We start from the raw sequence: 21813 nt of genomic DNA on the forward strand, positions 1-21813 counted from the left end.
TAAACATGTACTTTGAGTCTTGGGTGACACATTGGCACTTCTCCCAGTAAAAGTCTTGGAAACATTGCAGTATGACCGCATGTCCTTCAACCTAGCCCGAGAAAAGTGGTTCTTGGATAACATCACATTCTCGACGCACTTGACTTCGTTGAGATACTTTTCTTGGGCTATGACGCACTGGACAATGTCTTCCTTCTCACTCGTTCCGGATGCGTTTGAGCTTCTCTCCGGGCTTTGGGCGTTCTTGCTGGTAGAAGAGCTTAATGCCATAGAGCTGCAGGTCGTGTGAGCGAAAGAGAGAAGGCTAGTAGTGCTGAATAACGTTGATCTTGAACTATTTGAGCTGCGTTGAGAACTCGGACTCTGTGACGAAGGACTTTTTGAGTATCTGTCCAAAGGACTTGCGCATCCTTCTTTCGGTACTGGACTCCTGAAGAACTCTTCTCTGCTTTTCCTGATAGCAACTCTCGGGCTTACATTTTCAGCTGGCGGAACAACGCTCGGTTCCACCTTCTCCGGCGAAGATGTTATCTTAGTTTCCGCGATACAGTTTTCTTTTTTACACCGAATGAGGCATTCCACTACATTTTCTATCTTCTTCTGGCACGTGTGGTTGGTTGAGAGGAATCCATTGTTGACGGGGGATGTTAGGGACTTCCTGTCAGTGGGAGTGGGGGTTTTGGCTGATACTTGGGGACTGCCTGGTTTTGAAAAGCACCGTTTGTGGCATTGCCTGCAAACTGCTACAGTTTCAGGCACTACCGGACTAGACCTTACAGTAATCTGAAATAAAGAAAAATATAAAATATTACCATTCGAGCAATGGAAAACATTAATTTTGTAATATTTATAAGATATACTTTTGCATTTTTTGTTTCCAAATATTCAAAATGTTTGATCTTCAATTTATGGTTTTGGTTAATATTCGACATGGTCCCAGACACTGCTAGATGCACACATTGAAATGTTTGCTGTACCCATGCATGTAATTTATTTCGCTCTAACTACTGTGCAACACAGATATGTGGAAGCGAGACAGCTGCAGTGAACTTTGCTGAGACTTCCGACTATTCTTACCACCATTCATTCAGTGAGGTGTTATTATGATAAATCTCAATAACCATCACGTTGCTTCACTGCAGGGGTAGGCAGAGACAATAGAAAACTACACCAATCTGTCATTTATGAATAACTTTTACATCTTCCACATTCATACATCTCTTCATACATACCCGCTGATTATTCCAACTCCCAACCTGACCACTTTCTGATATTTTTAAATATTTTATAATGCCAAGTTTTCGTCGGACTTCCTCTGCTCCTATCACTAACCACATTCACCACTTAAATTTATTTTACAATTCTTTCTTCACTCATTCGATACCCTGTCTTCATATGGTAACCTATAATGATTCCCCTCATTACGAACAACATTCTATGAAAACGACTAGGGTCTTTCAAATAATTTTCCTCATTACGAACAATATTCTAGGATCTTTTAAATACCTCCCATTTGAGCATACATTTTTACTTTCAGATATTCCGAGTGAGAGAGTGTTGAACATTTGAAAGGTCAACAGAAGAAGAAGCTATAATTGGAAGAGAGCATCACCTGGCTATCAGAATTAGTGCTACGGGACGGACTTCTCTCGTTTTCTGAGGGTGACTTGTTGCAATCAGTCTGGACTCCAGCTGTGGAGGACTGCTTGGCGGCAGCCAGGGCCACATCCACCAGCTTCAACTCCTGGGATCTCTTCCTCAGCTGCTCCGCACTCCAGACCTGGAGGAATATCAATATCACATTCGAATCCAATACACATTATGATTAAGTTATAATAAAATATTTATAATAATTTAAAAACATTTTTGGTCCGCCTCCGTAGTGTAATGGTCAGCACGCTTGACTACTGTTCTGGAGGTCCCGGGTTCGATTCCCAAGGGGGTCATAAATAATAATAATAAAGTGATTTTTTCACTGTAATATTTATTCCATATTACCCTGGACCGGTACCTGAAGCGGAGGGCTGATCACCTTTCCTTCATATGTTAACGATCAAATTAAACAGTTAGTTTGTATGATGAAGTGCCCTATGTACCGTTGGGGTGCGCAAAGGGGTTTGAATGAATTGAAACAAAGTTATATTTCAATTATAAAATGGAAAATCACAAAGTTAGTGCTTCAAATATAAATAAGATTTCTTAAGTGTTAAATTCCCGAAGTGTTCCCTAAGAATTCTACGATAGATACCTTGGAAGAGCAAAAGAGGTGTTGGAAGACCCCAAAAGAGATGGTCTGATGATATAGTCGCTGTGGGGGGTAGAAACTGGCTGCAAGCAGCAACCGACCGGAGGAAATGGAAAGAAGGGGAAGAGGCCTATATCCAGCAGTGGAGGACAGAGGGCTCATGAAGAAGAAGAAGTGTTAGATTGGCACTCTTATGTGGCGACCAGTATACCTCCGGTTCAGGCTCGGACAGCTCCCCGCTGCCCGGATGGGTCTTCATCCACCGGGCGAGGTGCAGGGCGGCGCCGCGGCAGGGCGAGGGGCGCGGGGCGGCGTCCGGAGGGGGCGGCTGCCCGGGAGGTGCGCGGGGGGGCGGCGCCACCTACAAAGTCACAAACACAACCACACTTTTAAATGAAAATAGAACCCAGACATTTTACATGACGTTGCTAGGACGAAATAGGAGTGGGTGTGCCATTGTCGCTCAATCCTTTCAACAAAGTCATATATCAAAAATCGTCAATTTGCAGTTGTGCATGTTTTCCGAATGCCCAGAAAATGTATTATATCCCAGCAAAAGCGGCATATTTTTAACTTAATATTTACCCGCTATAGGGTAGAAAGTGTTGTTTTTGCATTTCGAAGAAAAAGTATTGTTTAATTATTTTTTTTTAATGTTCTAAATATTTTTTAAATCTTTTAAATGTTGTAAAAAGTTCAATAAGTGGCTTGATATTTATTTTTAATACATTTTATTACATTTTTAAACTTTAAAAACGATCTCCTGAAAAATAAAGTTTTTTGATATATGACGTTGTTGAAAGGAGTGAGCTATGTGTCCAGGCAGGTGGGGAAGAAAAGTTATGGAGTTTGTTTCGATTTAAAATTTTGCTTAAATTATTTATTAAAAAAAAACAGATCTAAGTACCTTCTTCTTTTAAACGTATAACTTATAACGTTCGTACTTGCTAACTTTTTTCATTTTTATCGTTTAGTTTTTTTTGTTTTCTGTTAAAATCAAATATTTGTAGTTTATATTGGCACTTCGAATCTAATTTTATTTCTGATATATATTGTATTCTTGCCAGTGCTCTTTTATAATAACCTAAAAAAATATATACCCACACACAGGTCATGCCTTTGTGGGATCTTTTAAAAAAAAATATATATTTATATAAATTTTTTTGTACTTGTAATTTTAATATATTGTGAAATGCAAAAGAATATAAAATTAAGAAAAAATATTAAAAAAAAATAAAAAAAAATAGATCCCAGTCAGGGATCCAAAATGAATGAACTGAAAAAATACTTTTTGAAAAGATATTGGTGTTATTGATAAGTTATATTTTCTCTTTTTTTTCCTTTAAACACTTCTTACCTTATGTTTTATTATATGCCTATTTACTGTCATAATCTTGGTTACAACTGTCGTCAAAAAAAGGCGATTCAGTTGGCTTGGCCATGTACTCCGTATGCCTCCTGAGAGCCGCCATCAAGCTTGCCTCTTTTACAAGGTATCAGGTTCGCACCACCCAGGACGACCACTGTTGACAATTTGTCGGCAGTTCTCGTCAGAACTTTGGGACATGGACCTGACTTGGGAGGATGCAAGGGAGCTCGCAGTTGACAGAAAAGCCTGGAGACAGTTTGTGAACTCCATATGTTCCACTCAGGGAGGGGTTTAATATTATATAATATATTTACTGTATCTTTTATTGCTTTATATTTTACATTTTTCCCTGTGTTTTCTTGTTTGTTATATTCTTTTCTGTTTTTAAATCTTGTTAACCTTAATCCCATGTCCCAAAATTCGAGAATATTATACACATGTGTGACTTATGTATGTAATATGTTTAAACAAATAAATAAATGCTGCCAGACAGTATGTGAACTAATTCCGAATGTATTTTGGATATTAACACCTCCTCTGCGATGGTGGGTCTGATCAGACCCACCATCGCGGAAAATTATTAATTACTTAATAGGTAATTTTTTTACGTCGTTTTCCTTCAGTGTAATCGTTCTTCAAACAATTACCTACAAATTGAGATATAAACAAAAATTATCGGACCAGATTCGAATGAGTTATTTAAAAAAAAAGAACAAATAAAAGATCAAAAATCATATTGAGTAAGGTCAGTTGTTCGCTATCAATGTGTTAGTGTGCCGTCTGCCGTGCCCTCGAACTCCCCAAAACAAAAGCAAACATTGTCAATCTTTGGCGATTGATTCTGTGTATTGTTTTTTTTACATTCGTTTTAAACTGATTTATTTGTTTACTTGTATGAAAAATACTAAGGATCACGTTTAAAAAAGTGTAATTATTACATAAGTTGTTAATATTTTCATAAATTGATTCGGCAGTTACTTTTTGGTAAAATCTAACCATTTTTAGTTTAAGTTTTACTTAGAAAATACCACAAATAGTGGTAATATATAGTATATAATAGATTTATGTATATATACAACACCGACATACACAAAGTTACTAACTTCAAAACTTCACAATAAACTGTTTTATGTTTGAACAATTTCTAGTTTTTAAAAAAAAAATCTTTACGACACTTTACCACAATGAATGGCAGGAAAAAAATAAATATCTCATAACGAGATTGGACGACTTTTGGACAGTTCTAAAATTGAAAGAAAAGTGAGAAAGTAGTGTAGATGACAGTGATTTAGAATTCAAAAACCTTAGATACAGAATTTTAAAGTGAAACAGAAAACTTGGTTTTGTAAGAAATGTCAGTAAGTGATGAAGACATCGATTTTAACAAGAAAAGTAGCGATTGTCTTCTGATTTTTTGATAATAATTTACTTGTCAATATTAAAATTAAATTTGTTACCTATTATGTCTAACGAACTTGTATATAAAAATAATTTATACCCAAAAATTAGTTTTATTTAGTACCGTACAAAATTATATTCATAATTTCTAAGACCCGCAAATCTATGTAAGAAATGGCGAACATTAAATGAATATTTACACCATTTTGGGCAATTCTGTTTATATTTTTCAATGAAAAATTTACCATTTTCACTGTATTTAAAATAAATTTTAATTGCATTATGGACAAAAATTTATCTTGAATTATGAACTCAAGTCAAAATCCCAGAATCATTTTGTGGTTTTTGGAGCTAACCGCCACGTTTTATATTTGAAGATAACAAATAAAAGTTAAAAATTCTATCTTTTATGATGTTGACTTAAAATATAGTTAAAAAATTAAAAACACAAATTATTTGAATTCAGTAAAAATCAACATGTTTACAAGCACTGCTTCATGCCGATCATGCCTCACGCGGATGCGACATGCTACGCGGTGGTAGTTAGCAGCTGCGCTCGGTCGAGTTCGCATGTAAAATGAAGCGCTTGGATAATTTAAATTCAAAACTATCAAAAACTTGAAAATTCTCATACAAAACTTATGACACATTATCCTATTGCTATGTAGCCTATTTTGATTAATATATAAAATATAAAAACCCGACAAAAAACGTCTAAAAGGCGATTTCTGTACTGGGTCAGATCAGACCCACCACCGCTGGGCGCGTTTTGTTTGAGGGCATCGCGCTTTAGGTGTTAATTTTAACTGGTGTAGGTTAGGTTAGGTTTGATCAGAAGACGGCCATCTATGAGAAATGAGATATATTAATAACTGTCAGCTGGTGTAGGTAAGGTTGGATTGGACTAGTAGACTGCCATCTATATGAAAGGAAATTAACCACCAACTATCAACTGGTGTAGTTAAGCTAATTACTGTCAAAGGTTAGGTTAGGTTGGGCTAGAATGTAATCTATGTAAACAGAGATATATCGCAACTGTCAACTGATTTAGGTTAAGTTAGGTTAAACCTAATGACTGCCATCTATGATAAATGAGTTACTAATAACTATCGACTGGTGTAGGTTAGGTAAGGATAGGTTACTTTGGGTTAGACTGGTATACTGCCATCTATGTAAAAGGAAACATACTTCAAACTGTCAACTGGTGTGGGTATTTTCTCATTATCCATATGCTAAAAAACTAATCTGAATATATCATTCAATATGGCGACTGATAATAATTTATTACATTTAATGAGATTTCTAATATAATTTGTATCCATACTCACCCGTACAATATTTCTTAAAGATATTTACTATGTATCTGCATTTCTATTGGTTGATTCAAAATTACATCGCTACAAATTATTAAACATAAAATTTATCAAAATTTCAGATTATTTTTCTGTCAAAACGAATGGTTATGACAACATATACAGATCATCGAAAGATAATGCCAACATTAAAAATAAAATTGTTTTTAAAAGAGCAATTCAAGGTAATTCAATGATTTTGATTTTAAAATGTGTATTTTTTTTTAAACTGCCAAATTTTAATAACTTATACTTTAATTTTAAGTGAAATCCCCTCAGGATCGAATTTTTGTCGCTATCTTGACAGTTACTCCTGAAAAGATTAAATGTATGTGGCAAGAAATTGACTATCGACCGGACATATGTAGAGAGACAAACGGTGCACATATTGAAACATACTAAGATACATTTAAAAAAAAAACAGTTTTGCACATTTAAAGTTCAAAATAATTGAATTACTTTAAATAATTTTTTTTTTAAAAGTTGGCATTATTTTTTGATGGCTCTATACAGTAAAAATTACATATCACTCACTCCTTTCAACAACGTCATACAAAAATTGTAAATTTTCAGTTATGCATGTTTTCGGAATGCCCAGAAAATGTACTGTATCCCAGCAAAAGCGGCATATTTTAAACTTAATATTTACCCACTATAAGAGAGAAAGTATTGTTTTTGCATTTTGAAGAAAAGGTATTGTTTAATTATCTTTTTTAATATACAAAATATTTTTTCAAATGGAGAAAAAACTTTCAGGTTTTACCTCAAAAAAATCTGTTGCACTGTAAAAAGTTCAATAAGTGGCTTGATATTTATTTTTAATACATTTTATTGTATCTTTAAACTTTGAAAACGATCTCCTAAAAAATCAAGTTTTTTGATATGTGACATTGTTGAAAGGAGTGAGCGATATATAAATGTCCAAAGTTGGGAGGGTCGAAGGTAGTAGAAGAAGAGAAAGATCCCACTAGATGGACTGATCAAATCAAGGCTGCCACAAGTTCATCAGCAGTTGGAGCGATACAGAAGGCAGTGGAGATAGCAAGAGACAGTAAGAGAGGCTGACACGGTCCTTATTAATAAGGACAACGAATAAGAATACGAAGTTGGCCTTCGTAATGTAATGTATGGAAGTCTGTAGTGGCATGTATGATATTGTATGATAAATAAATTACAGTAGAACCTCTCTAATCCAATGCCATTAGAACTGGGCGGTATGGTGGAAACTTCAAAAAGGTCTGACTATCAAAAAATCCAGAAAAATACGGATTTACAGTACAATTAACAGTCTCTAAACTCAATAATGACTATGTATTGTTCTCTACATTAAAAAGTGTCATTATTATTGAAAAAACGTAATACTCTCTACTATTAATACCACTATCACGCCATTTCTCTGCAGAGGTAGGCAGAGACGATAGAATGCCATACTCGTCTATCCTGAGATACACTCCTGGCTTCCTTCACATCCATACATCTAGTCGTACATACCCACCAATTAAGTTGATTTTTGACACCAACAGATTTTAGGTTCTGATTGATCTGGTTTTGCTTATATGTTTTTTTGGCCGTCCTCGTTCTGTTCTCCCGTTCACATTTTCCAAATTTACTTTCTTTTCTATTTTTTTGTCTGCTAGCGACATGCTATTTCTTTCACTCTAATCAATGTGTTATCAGAGAGAGAGACAACGAAACTACTTTACTTTAATTTGATCTAGTGTCCCGCCACCCGCACTCAGTCGCCGCATGACGGCATGTTGGGATGGACGGTCCCTATGACTCAGTTGGCGGTGAGCTGTGTACCACAATTTCCATACAAATATGATTTGGGGTTTTTTGGTACCCCCTTCGGATCACATGTAATATTTGCATGATCAGTATGGGAAAGATCAACCAGGGTGCTAGATTAGCAAGGATGGATGAGATTGGTTCTACTGTAATATGTAACTAGTGCTTAAAATGATCGCTAGTATCGCAGATATCACATTTTGCTTCAAAAGTACAACTAACAACTTGAGGTAAGAATGAAACAAGTCATTTTTAAAAGAAATAAATTTATTCCGTAATTTTCAAAGATTTCTAGAAACAGTTTTTTTTTACAAATCACACATATTACAGTAACAACATTTTACCTTGGAAGGTAATATAAGTGAATATTTGCGATGCTAGCGATGATTCCATTCAGTGAGTTTTCTTGGTAAATTACATATTTTTGTTGTTGATAATTTTCATTTTGAGTGTAGACATGAAGTGTGAAACAGATTGCACTAATGTGAGGTGGTAATTGCAATGAACATATGTGCCGATAGTGAAAAATTCACAGTTCTGACTATCTCAGACGCAACTTTAGTAGAAAAATACTTGATTCTGACTATCTCAGACGCAACATTAGATGAAAAATCATTAATTCTGACTATCTGACGCAACGTTAGATGAAAAATCATTAATTCTGGCTATCTCAGACGCAACTTTAGTAGAAAATACTTGATTCTGACTATCTCAGACGCAACGTTAGATGAAAAATCATTAATTCTGGCTATCTCAGACGCAACTTTAGTTGACTAATTCTCGGCAATGACTATCTCAGACGCAACTTTAGTAGAAAATACTTGATTCTGACTATCTCAGACGCAACGTTAGATGAAAAATACTTGATTCTGATTATCTCAGACGCAACGTTAGATGAAAAATCATTAATTCTGACGATATCAGACGCAATTTTAGTTGACTAATTCTCAGTAATGACTATCTTAGACGCAACTTAAGTAGAAAAATACTTGATTCTGATTATCTCAGACGCAACGTTAGATGAAAAATCATTAATTCTGACCATCTCAGACGCAACTCTAGATGACAAATTCTCAGTAATGACTATCTCAGACGCAAAATTCAGTTCTGACTATCTTAGACGCAGCATTCAGTTGACTATCTCGGACGCAAATTTTAGTTCTGACTATCTCAGACGCAACTTTAGTTAAAAAATCCTCAGTTCTGACTATTTCAGACGCAACTTAAGTTGAAAAATACTCAATTCTGACTATCTCAGGCGCAACATTAGTTAAAAATACTCAGTTCTGAGTATCTCAGACGCAACTTTGAAAAATGTTCTGTTTTGACTATCTCAGACACATTTAATTGTTGTTGTCGTTCCTTTGATTAATCGAATATCTAAATGATAACAAATCGCAGTCTCAAACGCATTGGCAAATCTTTATTTTGATCTAATGTGGTGAAATTATGTGTTTTTTCTTACAAAAAAAATGTATCCGAAAGATGGTAGAAAAATATATTTTTGATATATGCTTGATGAAGCCACGTTAGTTCTTAAAGTCAAGATTTATCGCTAACAGTTAACTAAAACTATGAGACACTAGACTAGAACATAACAAGCATTATGCCTTCGATATAATCGTTTAACAGTTAACTAACGATTTAAACTATAAACGCAAGACTAACTCAAACTATCATCAGATAATTAACAAATCGGTTTTTTGCTTTAAAAATTTACAAATCATTTATATTATTTTTAAGGGCAGAGAATCCAATTTTCTTGGCTTGGCCATGTATACACATGCCTTCTAGATCAAGCTTGTCTCTTTTACAAGGAATCTACTGCTGACAATTCGTCAGCAGGTCTTGTCTGAACTTCAGGACGCTGACCTGACTTGGGAGGATGCAAGGGAGTTGGCAGACGACAGAAGAGCCGGGAGGCAGTTTGTGGAGTCTATATGCTCCATATAGGGAGTGATTATAGATTGATAAATGAAAGAATGACAGATATCCTCTGATAGGGCACTGCATTGTATTTGTGCATTGTTATCTTGGTCGTTACTTGCATGAAGGCAAGATGATCAGTCTTGCGTTTTAGGTACCAGTCCAGGGTAATATTAAATTAATATTAAAGTGAAAATCACTAGTTTTTTACATAAAAAAACTCATTTTTTATATAAAAAAAATCACTAGTTTTTTATATAATTGTCTTAAACAAGTTTTTTATATAAAACACTTGTTTAAGACCTCAATTTAGTTAATAAATTTAAATACGACTAGTTTCAAGAGCTATAAATGTTCTCATCAACAGGTGAAAATACAAATTAAAATAGTGCTATTTATATGTGTGTTTGTATCCTTTTTCAAAATGTAGTCAAATCATAGCGTTTGGCTAACTTGCTAAAGGTTCGATTCCTAGGATTTTTTACTCTAATATAAATTTTATATTGCCCTGGACTGGCACCTGAAGGGTGGGGTTGATGACATTGCCTTTATTTCTGTAATGATCAAGATAATACTGCGTCGATACGTTGCAGTGCCTTATGCACCATTGTGTGCCAAGGAGGGTAAGAAGAAAGAATTAATTTAATGAGTACTTTGAAATTAGACAAAATCTAGTAATTTAAAAGTTTACCTATTGACTTGGCATTTAATTTATAGAACTCCATTTTAATTGATGTATTAATTGTTAAATGAAACACATATTTGTTGAGTCTATTTAGTTGTATTTTATTATTTAAAATGTCACATTATAGTTTTTTTGTGTTTTTTTAACAATAAAATACAATTTAGTAGACTCAAAAAATCAGTGCTTGATTTAACAATAATACATAAATTTGAACATTATTTGGTTTTATATCAAAATAATATCAATTTTGAATTCTCAAGTCAAATTTGAATACAATAGTTTATGATGAGACTAACTGAATGCTATTTTCATAAATTTTCAAATTCTATTTATGAAAAACAGAACCTAGACTTGAAAAAAAAATACTTTTCATACTTTGAAACGATTATATCATGGGGTAAATTACTGCCTGCCTTGGGATTTGAACCTAGATCATTCTGATGTGCAGTCAGATGCACAACCAGGGCTTCATAGATCAGTGAATAGTCACAAAGACCAGATAATCAGTGAATGCTCATTTTGCCTGACCATATCGCTCACTCCTTTCAAGAACGTCATAAATCGAAAAACATTGTTTTTCAGAAGAACGTTTTTAAAGTTTAATAATAAAATTATTAAAAATAAATATCAAGCCACTTATTGAACTTTTTACTGTGCAACATTTCTTTTCAGGTAAAACCCGAAGGTTTTTTTCTCCATTTAAAAAATATTTAGTACTTTTAAAAAAATTATCAAACAATACATTTTCTTCAAAATGCAAAAACAACACTTTCTGCCCTGTAGCGGGTAAATATTAAGTTAAAAATTGCCTCTTTTGCTGGGATATAGTACATTTTCTGAGCATTCCGAAAACACGCACAACTGAAAATTGAAGGTTTTTTGATTTATGACGTTCTTGAAAGGAGTGAGCGACATATCAAAAAGAGTCAGGCAGAGTCTCTAATTTTTTCATATGATAATAAAAATTATAATTATTTTTTATGAATTTTGTTTTAAAAAATATTTTATATAACGCAAGTGCTGTAGGCACTCGAAATATGTAGAAAATTTATAATTGACTTTATTTTTTTTAACCAATCAACAGGTAATAAATTTTCTCTAATAAAAAAGAATTTAGATGATATACATAAATTTAAGAAATTAATTTAAAAAATAATAAAATACATTGTGTATTTTTTGACATCTCAACAAAGATGAAGAAGAATATGGAAGTCTAGGTATTTACAGGGCTTATGGCCTGTTACAGGATAGTTAAGTGATCACTTCACACACGTGCAACATTCACCATTCTACCCATGGTTGACAACGACACTACTCAAAATTTTGGAACTCCTACATATACCGTTAAACTTTTAAAATTTAAACACACGTAATATACCACTTATTGAGTTTTATTTCATTACACACGACTAGTTTCGAAAATTACAGCTGTTTTCATCGACAGGTGAATAGTAAAATATTCACCTGTATATAAAAACAACTGTAGTTTTTGAAACTAGTCTTGTGTACAGAAATAAAACCAAATAAGTGGTATTTTACATGCGTTTAATTTTTTAAAATAATCAACACGTCATTCCACAAAGTTAATGCCGAATCAATAAATAACATATCATTGATCTCATGACACTGTACATGTGAGTTCACTAAAGCCATCTATTGTTGGATTGGGAAAGCTTTTATTCAGCAAAGACCCCTTTATTTGAAAGTATGCAAAATCCTAACCGGATTATATTACATATGTGAGATTTGTGAACAAGTATTTGGACACACTCAAAAGTTTATAAGGAAATATAATGCGATATATGTAAAAACATATTATTAATTTTATAGTGACCATAAAAGTCTTCGTCCATCTCTGAAGTGCAGTGGTAAGCACGTTTGGCTACCGTTCTATAGGTCCCAGGTTCGATTCCCAGGTGGGTAAAAATAAATATATAAGTATTTTTTTTACTCATTTTCATTTATTATCACCCTGAATGGTACAAGAAGCGCGCAACGAATCACCTTATCTTCATGTAATTTACGATCAAGATAACACTGCGTCGATACGATGCAGTGCCTTGTGCACCATTAACTGCGGATAAATTTTAGGAGAAGAAGAAAATATCAATTTTAATACTTATTTGATTTGTGACGGTAAAAATCAAACTCGCCTAAGTCTAGTCGCTATTTGGGCATTGATTCGGAAAGACGATGTTGAATTTGATAATAATAAATTAATAACAAAAAATTTTCACCTATCAATATTGATAAAGAATATGAGGTGTATTATGACTTGTCATAGCGAATTATCACTTAACCAGCCCATGACAGGTCATAAGCTTTGTAAACACCCAGACTAACATATTCTTCTTCATCTATGTTGAGATGTCAAAAATGTAAAAATAACTGCTAAATTTATAGAACAAGTATTTGGGCACACTTAAAATGATGTAAATAACAAAAAATTATGGAGTTTAAAAATTGCTATTAAAATGCAAATTTTACACTCATTTACGGCTGGACTTAGGTAAGTTTGATATTTACCGTCACATTTGATCTTGGCAGCGCTGAGATTCGAACCCTAGACCTTCGGTCAATGCCTAACGACACATCTACACTTAAAATCATTTAAAAACAACAACCACGGAAATAATTTATCATAACGCAAGTAAAATTTGACGATAATTTTTTTTTTTAAATTTTGTATGTAATTTTTTAAAAATTATTTTTAAAAATTTTCAAAGCCAGCGCCGCAATATATCCACCTATTCAAGACAAGTCTACAATAATATATAGTTGGTTAGAATAAATATTTTCAAATAAACTAAAAAAATACACTAAATTTGAGATCTAACACATTAAAACTTAGCTTTCTACAATAATAATAATAATAAAAAAACATTTAAAAAGTTCTAAACACTGTTCATAAAATGTTTTAAAAGTTAATCTAACAAAATATCAGATTAGTTTACAGTACACAGTGTAAAACCAATAACAAAATTACCTATTAGTTTACTTTTGAACTAATTATGACCCTATAATGTATAATATATAAAATCATATGATAAACTTACCAATTCATTGGCTTGTATGTATATAACCTCGAAAAAGAATCATTAAAACACAGAAAATGGATTAAATCTATAATAGATTACGGCTGTAGAACTGTTGTATCAAATTTTCTTTTGATCCCTGTTGTGGTTAAAATGTTTAAAAAGTTGTTTAAAATTGTGTGAAATACATCCAAGACAGCGTTGAATATATGCTACAAAGATGTTCAAAATATATAAATTTCATCCTTATAGTGAAAATTAATTAATTAAGTGGTTTAATATCGATAAATTTACACAACCATTTATGTATAAACAAAGTCAAATCACATCTTCGATTGGCAGGCATAACAACATAACTGTAATATGACAATATAACTGTACAGTAAACCCCCCTACAACGTTGAAATAAGTCCTGCTTTATCGGAGAGAATGTTATATGGGGTATTTGTTTTTAAATTAATTAAAAAATTACTCTTTTTAGTTATTTCCGTTGGTTGAAATGTAAAAATACAATTAAAAACATTAACTCCTATAATTCCTCTGAAAACTCGGTACCCATCTCAACGTTATAGGGAGATTCAATGTAATATGACAATACGACTTAACACTCTTTTGCAAAAATGGTCCATTTAAAATTTTGTGGACATTCTAAGGCTGAAAATAATTGGTGAAAAATACAATTAAATTCAACAAATAAAAATTGATATACAGAATGTGGTATACTTTGACTCGAGTGTAGTCATCGATATATAGACGATGACGCCAGTATATTTTGGCGATCATTCTAGGATGTTGTGAATATGACTAGTTTCGAGAACTACACATGTTCTCATTAACAGGTGAAATTCAAAAATCAAAACCCTTATCCGCACCAAATGGTGCATAGGGCACTGCTTCATATAAACGCAGTGTTATCTTGATCGTTTACACATGAAGGAAAGGTGATCAGCCCTCCGCTTCAGGTACCAGTCCAGGGTAATATTAAATAAATATTACAGTGAAAAAATCACTTACATTTTTTTTACCCCCCCTGGGAATCGAACCCAGGACCTCCAGAACGGTAGGCGAGCATGCTGACCATTACACTACGGAAGCGGAGGTGAAAATACAAACCCATAAAAGTGGTCTTATTCAATTGTTTGCTTTTTAAAAAATATTTAAATCATCACATTATTTCACAAAGTAAATGCCAAATTAGAGACGTAGAAACATATGACAGTAACAAATCAATTAATTGACTGATTCGCCAGTCAATTTGTAGTAATATCTATCCATTTTTTTATTTAAGTTCTACTTGGTTAATACCTCTATTTTTAAAAATGTATTGACTTGTGTTTGGAAATTTATTTTAAAACATGTAACATACATAAGTCACATATCGCTCACTCCTTTCAAGAACGTCATAAATCAAAAATCGTCAATTTTCAGTTGTGCATGTTTTCGGAATGCCCAGAAAATGTACTATATCCCAGCAAAAGAGGCATATTTTTAACTTAATATTTACCTGATACAGGGCAGAAAGTGTTGTTTTTGCATTTTGAAGAAAAGGTATTGTTTAATTATTTTTTTAATAATACTAAATAATTTTAAAATGGACAAAAAACCTTCAGGTTTTACCTAAAAAGATCTATTGCACAGTAAAAAGTTCAATAAGTGGCTTGATATTTATTTTTAAAACATTGTATTATATTTTTAAACTTTAAAAACGTTCTCCTGAAAAATAAAGTTTTTTGATTAATGACGTTCTTGAAAGGAGTGAGCGATTTTTAAAAAAAAATTTAATTACTCATTTTAGGATTAAAGTTAAAAAGACTGAAACACAAATAAGAAAGTAAAAAATATAAAAACTAAAAAAAAGTAACAGGGCAAAATGTAAAATATAAAAGAATAAACGGGTTTAGCAAATATACATAAGAAATCATAAAGTTAGAAGAGTGTTAAAAGAAAATGATGCGGAATGTATCGAAACACGTGTCAATATAAATTTGAAGAAAAAGTGGTATTTTCCAAGTCAAACAAATAAATGAATCAATGTCTCCATTGTTTTAACTTGTATTTTCTTACATGACCAAATTCGCAGTTATTTGTTATGTCTGCCATCAAAGCTGTTATAATATCAAAAATGTTAATTCAGGGAGTAGACGCTTTTAAAGCAGTAAGTAAATTCACAAATGGATCAGTTAGAAACATGTGCTAGAAACGAGAAAAATTTACAAAACACTTATAAAATTTTTGATCAGCCTTCGCAGTAAGAAACAATTTAACACCATTGACCAAAGTGACGTTATATAGCTTTTACCACTTTTGTAAGATTCTAGTTTTATGCTGACATTTCTTGGTGGAACATATTTTATTCAATTATCTACACAAATAAGAATGTGAGTGTACTGATCAAAATCTAAAATCTTGTAAAATATTAATGTAATGATTGCTATAAAATGTAGACACAACACTGTGTCTTTATTTATCCATATAAAAATAAAATCTTAATGTTTGTTTGTTCAAAATCTCAAATCTCCTAAAGTAATTTACTGATTGCTCTATAATTTTTACACAATGTTAAATTTGAATACGAATGTTTCCATATGTATCTGTGACAGGTAAAAACAAGTTTTTTTGGCAAACAGCCTATATGCCACTATGGCAGCGCCATCTGTTGAACTTAGTATTAACACACGCAATACTAAATATTGCTCATGGCGGACAGCGTGCATCTTGACAGCTTTTGTCACTTATTTTCAATGCTTTCTGCATGATTGTTTCGTAGATTTTAAAAATATATTTTCATCGCTTTACAAGCATTGTGAAATTACATATATTAGAAATATTTTATTTCTTTTCCATTTTACTAGACTGAGCTCCACATGGCTGACTACGGCTAGTATAATGACAAAAGTGGAAAAGGTTTTTCATTTATTTTATAAAATTGTAAAATGCAGTTCCTCCAAGAAATGTCAGTACAAAACATATATCCAACCAAGTGACGTTTTCGAATATTAAAAATATACATCTTTACTCTCAACCGAATCTCCCAACATTCTCAACGAATTACCCATAGAACCACAATACTGTTTAACATTGCTTTAATCTAATAGAGATATAGTATGAAATTTAAATATTTAGTAATAATTATTCACAGGGGATCAGAGATCCAAGGTTGTCGGGGGATTTTGTTTTGACCTTCTATAAGGATATTCCTCCCTGAAGTATATATTTTCCTCGACGTCCGTTTTGAACGAAGGGTCTAGGTTCAAGTCCGTCAGAGCCAGATCGGCTTCAAAGGACTCCCATCGACAAAGCCCATCGGAATCCCAGACTTCTGGATCATCCTCGTCTAGAATCAGATCTTCCCCGAAGTGATCTCTTTTCCTAAGATCTAAGATGAAATCTGTAGTGGACGGGGTCAAAATTGCACTGGGAGAAGAAGGACCTTCAGAGTCAAGTCTCTTTGGGCAGAAGTTTTCGTCTGAGTTGGCCTTCTCCAAGCTAGTGAGAGAGACAAAATGTGAGGAAAAAGTTTGGGAGTATTTAGACGATTCAGCAGAAGGGGAAATGTTTGGTGGTGGAGTGTCAGGGGTTTTGGCCCCGTTTTGAACATCACCAGGTGCAAACTGTGCACTCTCGGTGGTCTCTGAAGTCTCTTCGTTAATGCTGGAGTTCAGCATTTCAAACGACCTAATAACCCTTTCCTCTTCCTCTATGATGTTGCAAGAGGAGAGTTTGGATACCGAATCGTAAACGGGTCCTGTTGAGGCGAAGCTAACGGAATGGTGTCGCGGGTCAGATTGCTTAGACTCTTGCGGCTTTTGGCGGTGTTTGTAGCTCAGGGATGGTGCGGGGGGTACCTGGTGCAGTTGGGAATCCAGGGTCGCCTCGGAGTAGCAGCCGAGGGGCGCCGGCGACTCCATGGGAGAGCTCAGAGGCGTCCCGTTTGAGGAATTCACCCTCAGGCTGGAAAAACAAGTTACGCGATGAACATATAACATCTAAAGAGATGTTCCAAAATCACTACAATCACTTCACCAGCATGCAAACAAAACTCCTTTTTTTTCTTGAATGTTCGTCCATACTTCGTGGCACATATTATAATCTTTTAAAAATAAAACTAGAGCTTTGTATTTAATCACTTTTTTATTGGTACTTTTCTTTAACCGGTATCTTCAAGAACCTTGGTTATCATCAGGAATAGACATATACTATCCTGTGGTAAATGTTTATCTGTGATAATGAAAAGATTCTTGTCAAAACTAGTTGGAGAAAAGCGGCAAAAAAAGTGGTTAAAAGCAAAGTTCTAGTTTCTTTTCAAAAAACATCTTGGATCTCAAATATTTTTCTTATCTAGGTTTTTCTTATTTTGTCTCGTACACTCTTGCAAGATATGATACTAAGAGTCTTCATTTCCGACACTCTTAGCGCATTTTTTGTTACTGCGCTTTCCTCTCTGCATTTAATCCCAAATGTTATATGTCATGATGAATAAAAATAATAATTTGAATAATTATCAGTTGGTTTAGCTACCCCTCAAATTGGGGAAACACCTACATTTGCCTTAGAAGTAGAGTTTGCCACACCGCCTTCAGATCGGTGGTCGGAGCGCGCAGTATGATGGTTCGAGTCCTGGCGCGTACTGTGGGGCTGCACTTCATGGTAGGGCTGCTGGCTCTCGCCGATCCCACTCCTATCCTGAACTCCGTTGCTGCAAAGGGAAATGCCATATTAGGGGATGATTTCATGAAACTCCTAACCTGTTCAATATCAATTGTAATCTAATCTTTTACATATGTAATAAGTGATCGCTGGTATTATTTGTTGATTTGGTATTAAGTTTGTGGAATAACATATGATTTGAATAAAGATTTTTTTAAACTGTTTATTTGGCAGTCACCCAGTGAAAGGATGTTTCTGCCAGTGTCCAGTATTATTTTTATTTACAAACAAAATAATAATATAATATCAATTTATACAAAATATAGAATATTTAACAAGTGCTTTATTTTTATTGTACTATCATAAAAATGAATCACTCTTGTAAGACCACTTTGAGCTTATTAATGTAAACATGACAATTTTTATTTATTGTTTCGGCATTAACTTTGTGGTAAGACATGTTACAATGATTAAAGAAAACACTTGTTTTTTACCACTTGAGTTTTATTATAGACTACATGTTTCAGAAGTTAAACTTCCATCATTCAGGTCTGTATAATAACTTAAATATAAAATATAAAATTGTTCTATAAACAAGGAGAGGGGAAAGTAAAGGGAAAGGGTTAGTCAAGGGGCGGAGTTTGAAAACAAAGGAAAAATGGAAAGCAACGGTGAAGAATTTTGAAACAATATATTATTTAATAAATTATTATTAGAATTAAGGTTTTTTTGGATTTCTAAATTTTGAAGATAATTCATAATTTGGCCTTTGTATGGAAGAAGGTGTAATAATTTTAATTTATGAGAGTGAAATGAGTGATTAGTATCTATTATGTGATTTGCAAATTCCGAAAAATAATTACTAACAAGACCGCTATGATGTTCTTTAATTCTAATCTTTAAATTTCTCGCAGTTTGGCCAATATATTTTTTATCACAATCTCCACACGAAATTTCATAAACACCACTTTTTTGTAATAAATCAATTTTAGATTTTGAGTTATCGAGGATTTTATGTAAATTATTATTTGTATAATATGCAGGTTGGATATGGGAGGGTAAGATTTTCGAAATATTTTTAGTTATTGAACCCGTATATAAAATTTTCCGCCAAGATTTATTTTTGATTGAATCATTATTAGGAAGTTTAACTTCTGAAACATGTAGTCTATAATAAAACTCAAGTGGTAAAAAACAAGTGTTTTCTTTAATCATTGTAAACATGACAAGTTTCTAGAACTACAGATGTTCTTATCAACAGGTGAAAATACAAACTAACAACATATTTAAAAATAATCTTAAGTTTCTATTTTCACCTGTTGATGAGAACATCTGCAATTCTCGAAACTTAATGTTCAAATTCAGAGCGTAATTTTTATATTTACATAAATGTCAAAGTATCGCTCAACAATGCCGAGTTTTGGAGACCATAGGATTTTGCATCATCGGTTATTTTCCTACCTATCTATCTGCCTCTGCATACCCCTGCGGAAAAGCAGCGGTATGGTTAGTCAGTTAGTTGTTTCTAGATATAGACCCGATCAAAATATTATTAATTTTTACTGCGTTGTCATTTCTGTATTTTCCAGTGCTTACGGAATATTTTCTCTTAAAATGGATTCATAAGTTTATTTATTTTTATTTTATTTATTTTAAACTTCATGTACAGAAAATAAAAAGTACATTGGCGGGCTTATTGCTAAAAAGCAATATCTTCCAACCAACCAAAGACGGACTAGTGATATTGATCAAAACGTTTGATACCATATATAGCCGTTTGCAATCAGTGGGCAGATAGTACTCGAACATTTAAAAAAACATAAATTACAAATTGACATTTAAAAAGAAACATAAATTAACAAAAGACGATAATAAGGAGGGCAAAGGAAGAAGGGAGATTAGGGAAGGAGGTAGAGGGAGGAGGTTTGATCGACAGTTAGGATTCTAATGACAGATAGTAATTCTAATGACAGATAAGTGTGTGTGCATATCAGAACTAGACTATTGGTGCTTTGTTCTTCAACTCTTAAGGTATGTTGGTCCTCAGGTCGATTAAAATCGCGTGTGATCAACATTTTATATAGTTGTAATTGCGTAAATATGTAGTCCTGTTCGCCTCCGTAGTGTAATGGTCAGCACGCTCGGCTACCATTCTGGAGGTCCCGGGTTCGATTCCCAGGGGGGGTCAAATAAATATAAGTGATTTTTTCACTGTAATATTTATTCAATATTACCCTTGACTGGTACCGGAAGCGGAGGGCTGATCACTTTTCCTTCATGTGTAAACGATCAAGATAACACTGCGTTTATATGACGCAGTGCCCTATGCACCATTGGGGTGCGGATAAGGGTTTTTATATATATAAATATGTAGTCCTATGGTAATGACGTGTAGTATTGTTTGCATGCTGTGATTGTCCTGACGAAGAGACGGGTACGTCTCGAAACTGATAGACAAAAAATCTTAGCGAGTGGTTACATACTAATATTACTAACATTTTTGCCAAAAAATACAAGTAAAAATTACTGACCACGGAGTAAATGCTTGAAATATTAAGGCCCTACAAACGTTAAATAGAAACTTAATTTTCCTTAAAATCAGGTTATATTTGATGTAATGATTTTTTTTCTCAAAACACCATGTTTGTAAGCAAAAAATAGTTTTTCTTCGAAATAAATATATGGTTTTGAAAAGAAAAGAGTTATCGACAGGTAAACAGTTATTTTTATATTTCATTCATTCAAACCCTTATCTACACCCCGATGGTGCATAGGGCACTGCATCATATAAACACAGTGTTATCTTGATCAAACACATGAAGGGAAGGTAATCAGCCCTCCGCTTCATGCACCAGTCCAGGGTAATATTGAATAAATATTAGAGTGAAAAAATCACTTATATTTATTTGACCCCCCCCCTGGGAATCAAACCCGGGACCTCCAGAACGGTAGCCGAGAAGTAGGTTATTTTTATATAAGGAGGAGAAATATTTTTTCTGTGTTTTTCCCAAAATACATATATTTAAAAATAAAAGAACCCTAGAAAATGTACGACCGACCTCTTGCGTGGTCTTCCGCATTTTGAAATAGAATTTTGAGAATCGCACTTTAATAAAATTGAGATTATCACAAGTGTGTGCTTACGTCTCTTCCTTATGCTGAAGCAAGTCTCCGCAATGTTGGCTATGGGCAGCGGCTCCTCGGTGATGAACAGCACCCTGTCGCGGGACACTGTCGCAAACAGCAGCAAGTCGGAGAACAGCAGGGCCCAGTGCGACCTACAAGTCCTCCCCTCCACGCGGAACAGGTCACCGCCGAATATCCACTGTCGACCCGGCTTGGCCAGGACAAAAGGCTGAAAGATAGAT

At 33.7% G+C, this 21813-nt stretch overlaps 1 protein-coding gene across 1 annotated transcript in view; it reads right to left on the reverse strand.

The window, feature by feature from the left end:
- Nucleotides 1–21813, reverse strand: part of LOC148307264 (uncharacterized) — a 147996-nt gene that overhangs the window by 59 nt on the left and 126124 nt on the right. The window contains exons 13-18 of the mRNA XM_088263618.1: nt 21590–21800; nt 18341–18494; nt 17644–17749; nt 2457–2606; nt 1613–1780; nt 127–783 (exon numbers count right to left, since the gene is read on the reverse strand). Of these exons, the coding sequence (XP_088119744.1) occupies nt 127–783; nt 1613–1780; nt 2457–2606; nt 17644–17749; nt 18341–18494; nt 21590–21800 (1446 nt within the window). The remainder of the gene's footprint in view (nt 1–126; nt 784–1612; nt 1781–2456; nt 2607–17643; nt 17750–18340; nt 18495–21589; nt 21801–21813) is intronic.

This window comes from Brachycentrus maculatus, unplaced genomic scaffold, assembly GCF_059751285.1.
Source record: "Brachycentrus maculatus isolate JH-2025_06_01 unplaced genomic scaffold, ASM5975128v1 h1tg000202l, whole genome shotgun sequence".
Taxonomy (NCBI): domain Eukaryota; kingdom Metazoa; phylum Arthropoda; class Insecta; order Trichoptera; family Brachycentridae; genus Brachycentrus; species Brachycentrus maculatus.